General features: G+C 35.6%; 1 protein-coding gene across 1 annotated transcript; it reads right to left on the bottom strand.

Moving 5' to 3' along the window:
* Positions 1-801: 801 nt before the first annotated feature.
* LOC109206100 (metallothionein-like protein type 2) lies at positions 802-1,832 on the bottom strand. Its single transcript, XM_019368870.1, has 3 exons — positions 1,631-1,832; positions 1,271-1,342; positions 802-1,107 (listed from the first exon to the last, which is right to left on the bottom strand). The coding sequence occupies exons 1-3, from the start codon at positions 1,693-1,695 to the stop codon at positions 1,020-1,022; spliced, it is 225 nt and encodes a 74-aa protein (XP_019224415.1). The 5' UTR covers positions 1,696-1,832; the 3' UTR covers positions 802-1,019.
* Between the last annotated feature and the right edge of the window lie 2,156 nt (positions 1,833-3,988).

Genomic DNA, 3,988 nt, shown 5'->3' with positions numbered 1-3,988 from the left:
GTCAAGGAGGTTAGTTACTGGGTACTTGGTCAAATTTGGAAATGTACTGGTGTCTTGGAAGTCAAAGAAACAAATGACTGTGTCTCGGAGTTTAGATGAGGCTGAATTGAGAAGTATGGCCTCATGTGCAGCAGGAGTCACTTGGATGGTAGGGTTGTTTAAGGAACTTGGAGTTAGAACTCAGCAGCCTATAAGTCTAATATGTGACAGCAAGGCAGCTATACAAATAACTGCTAATCCTATTTTCCATCAAAGGATCAAACATATTGACATTGATTGTCATTTTGTTAGGGAGAAAATATGTCAAGGACGACTGAAGAAAGAGTATGTGCATACTAAAGATCAGCTAGCAGATTTACTGACAAAGAGCTTGGGGAAGTTTCAACATGATCATTTACTGAACAAACTAGGAGTGAAGAGTGTATATCAACCATCAGCTTGAGGGGGAGTGTTGACTGGAGTTAGTAAAGCAAGCTAGTAAGTTAACTATAGTTAAAAATGTAACTGTAGACTGTAGTTAGAAGTAAGTTAGTTAGTACAGTGTTAGAAGTCAGTTATACTGTAGCTTTATAAATACACAACACACTCATGTACAGATACACGGTTGTATCAGTTTTCTTCTCAATAACAAATTTTGTTTTCTCATTCTCTCAGTGTTGCTCTCTTGCATGTCTTCTTCCTCAAGCTCAACCTCAGATCCATGGCAGCTAACATGCTCCATTTTAATCTTCATATTTACAGTTAATTCTCATGTCCAATTAGTATTAATTGGCTTAATTAATATCGACCGAAGTATAAAAATTTAAGGAACAAACATATAGTAGTGTATATTGATATGATAGGTTTGTGTTACAGCCCAAATCACACAGCAGAAAAACATTACATAGAGAAACAAAATTAAAAAGAAAAGCCACGACACACAAACCTAAGAGCTGATGATCACAGTTCCATGGCTGCAGTCTTATCGTTATTATTACAAAAGCTTTTATAGCACACACTTAAATTACTGTGAAATAATCTTAACAATTGCAAGGGTCACAGGTGCAGTTTGATCCACACTTGCACCCATTTCCTCCTTCTGCTGCTTTCTCTCCGAATTCCTCAAAGCTGCAACATTTCAAGTATATTTTTTTAGCTTTCTAGTTTCTAATTTTTTTTTTTTTTTTTTTTTTTTTTTTGGAGTTAATTAGTTTCACTGGAGACAACTTATATATGTTTTAACAAAAAACGCATAGAAAGAAAGGAATTCGAAAGATAAAATTAGACGTACTTGTTCATGGGAGCAACACCCTGAATGATGGTAAAAGTAGTGGACTTCTCCAAGTCTGGGTACATCCCACATCTACAATATCATCAAAAAACACAAGTAATTAACAAATTGACATCTTTATATAATTTTTCTGGTGGGGTGAAAAAGAAAAAAAAATGGTTCAGGCACCCGGGCAAATTAATGGCGGATCCTGTCTAAACTCATTATAGTATTTTTGACGAAAATTATGTATACAGTACATGCGAAAAAGAAGAAAAGTTTATACATATAATAAGATGATGCTTATTATGAACCTAGTGACTCTAGATTTCGATGTCTATAGCTTAAAATAATGAATGATCGTACGGAATCAGAACTTACCCTCCGCAACCGTTACCGCACTTGCAACCAGACCCACAGCCACAGCTTCCTCCGCAGCAGGACATTTTTTTTTTTTTTTTTTTTTTTGTTGGAGATGAGAGATCTTTAATTCGTTGTAATTAAAAGAAAGTGTAATCACTAAAGCAAGTTCTTCTTGTATTTGTGATGAACACAGTTTGGGGGGATTTTATAGGAGAAAGGAGGATACAATATTACAATTGGTGATTGTGTGGATGACACGTTGACAATTAATTGCGAATTTGTAAACTAGTGTTTAATAATGATTGAAGTATCTTTTTAGAGGATAAAGGCATGAAGCTTGCTGCCATAGGGAGTTTGAGAATGAAAATTTGATTTATTTAATTTCTTAGTCTTAAGGAAAATAGAATCAATCAGCCGATCGACAATGTTTGACATTCCTAAGGTGGGTCCTTGATATTAAATTATTTGTAAAAGATAAAGTACGCCAATGGCCCTTGCTGCGTAAGTATTTAGAGTTCGTTTGGATTTTAGTGGTTTTTAAGCTATAAATTAAGAATTTTAGCTTTTGGTTTGTTTTTGTTCAAAATATTTACAATTATAAGTGCCAAGCTAAGCATTTTCTTTCAGGTATAACTTTACAATTATACCAAAGGTCAAAAGGCATGGTGAGATTTTCAACTCTAACCACTGATATTTGGGATGGCATCAATCTAGGATTTATAGACTTTTCTCGCTTTACCATATTAAATAACATTATCCAATTGGTATTGTATAGTTGAAGACTTGTAGAGAGCAACTTCTTATATTTAATTTGATTCCACTTGCTTTTGATAAATGTAGGCCATTTATTTTATTCAATTAAATAATTCCTAAAAGCCTCGACAAGGCCAATTATTCTTTTTCCGTCTCAATCAATCCAACTATCCAAGTAGGCTTATTTGGAGTTTTGATTCTTGAAAAACTCTGCAACGTAACGACCAAAGAAAAGGTCTTTGTTAAATTCTCCATATCTTATTTTGATGGTAGCAAGACCTTGGAGAGGTTCTTACAACAACAACATACCCAGTAAAATTTCATTAGTGTGGTCTGGGGAGAGTAGAGAGTACGCAGATTTTACCCCTATCCCGAAAAGAACAAAGAGGCTGTTTCCAGGAGACTCACGGCTCAACAGGAAGGCAATAATATCAGAAAAAAAATAAGAGAAAAGACATGTAACAACAAAAGATACCAGAAAGAAAATGACCACAACAAATAAGTGAACGGACAATAACACAAAACTATGCAAAACAACAATGTGAATACAACAAAGACTGCTAACAAACCTAAAGGTAACCCTATCAGACTACCCGGTACAAAGAGGGAAGAACTCTCGACTACCCCCTACCCTACCACCCTAATGCTCGACCTCCACATGTTCCTTTCAAGAGCCATGTCCTCGGAAATTTGAAGCCGCGTCATGTCCTGCCTGATCACCTCGCCCCAATACTTCTTAGGCCGCCCTCTGCCTCTTCTCGTACCTGCCAATGTCAACCGCCTACCCTTCAAGAGGTTCTTAGATTTTACAATTATAAAAACTTTGAACTAGCATGGTAAGCGTTTAAAAAAGGGACAAAAGAGCCATAAAATGAGCATGAGATATGTACTCGTACCAGTAAAGATTATGGTAGAATAGTATTGATCTTTTTGTCATTAATTAGAGATCTCGAGTTTAAGTTCTGAAAACAAAATCCTTTTTAATAGATGGAATAGTAAAGGTCTGTTCAGACTCCTTAACCAGAGATCACAAATTGAATTTTATAGCACAAATTTAGATAAGTGAGGCCAATGAATTTCATATAATAAAAAACCGTGAGATGCTCATAAAAAGTCCCTTTTATACTTCTTATTTCCAGCCGTCCAAGATGATTTTCATCAATCATCAATCGCATTTTACTTTTGGAGAATACATACTATAGCTTTCAGTGTATTTTTTAAGAAAAAAGATGTATACGGTTAAAATCGTGTGCCTGCGATTTATAGGCTCAAGTCCGGCCGAGATCGAGTTCGAGACCGGCTAACATGACTTGAGCTTGAAGACAGAGTGCGATTGTTACACCTCGCAATATTACGGCAATGTTATGTCCTGCAGTATTATATTATGATGATAATACGCCTTGCAGTATTACATTACGGTAATGTTACGCTTCGCAGTATTAAGTTACGACGGTGTTGCACCCTGTAGTATTGTACGTTGAATTTGTCGTAAGGTAATTGACATCAGTCCAAGTAAAAGATTATTTGGAGATTATAAGAATTATGCTAAAGTGATGAGTAAATTCGTGAAGCTGAGAGAGGAAGCTAAATCAAAGAAAATGAGTTTCGTCAAAGTTTGGCATG

Source organism: Nicotiana attenuata, unplaced genomic scaffold (genome assembly GCF_001879085.1).
Source record: "Nicotiana attenuata strain UT unplaced genomic scaffold, NIATTr2, whole genome shotgun sequence".
NCBI classification, from domain to species: domain Eukaryota; kingdom Viridiplantae; phylum Streptophyta; class Magnoliopsida; order Solanales; family Solanaceae; genus Nicotiana; species Nicotiana attenuata.
This window is presented reverse-complemented; position numbering and strand designations above follow the sequence as displayed.

Coding starts and splice junctions, on each gene's coding strand:
- LOC109206100 (XM_019368870.1), bottom strand. CDS start 1,695: ATGTCCTGCTGCGGAGGAAGCTGTGGCTGTGGGTCTGGTTGCAAGTGC. Junction 1,343..1,630: donor TGCGGTAACGGTTGCGGAGG/GTAAGTTCTGAT, acceptor ATGATATTGTAG/ATGTGGGATGTACCCAGACT. Junction 1,108..1,270: donor GGTGTTGCTCCCATGAACAA/GTACGTCTAATT, acceptor GAAATGTTGCAG/CTTTGAGGAATTCGGAGAGA.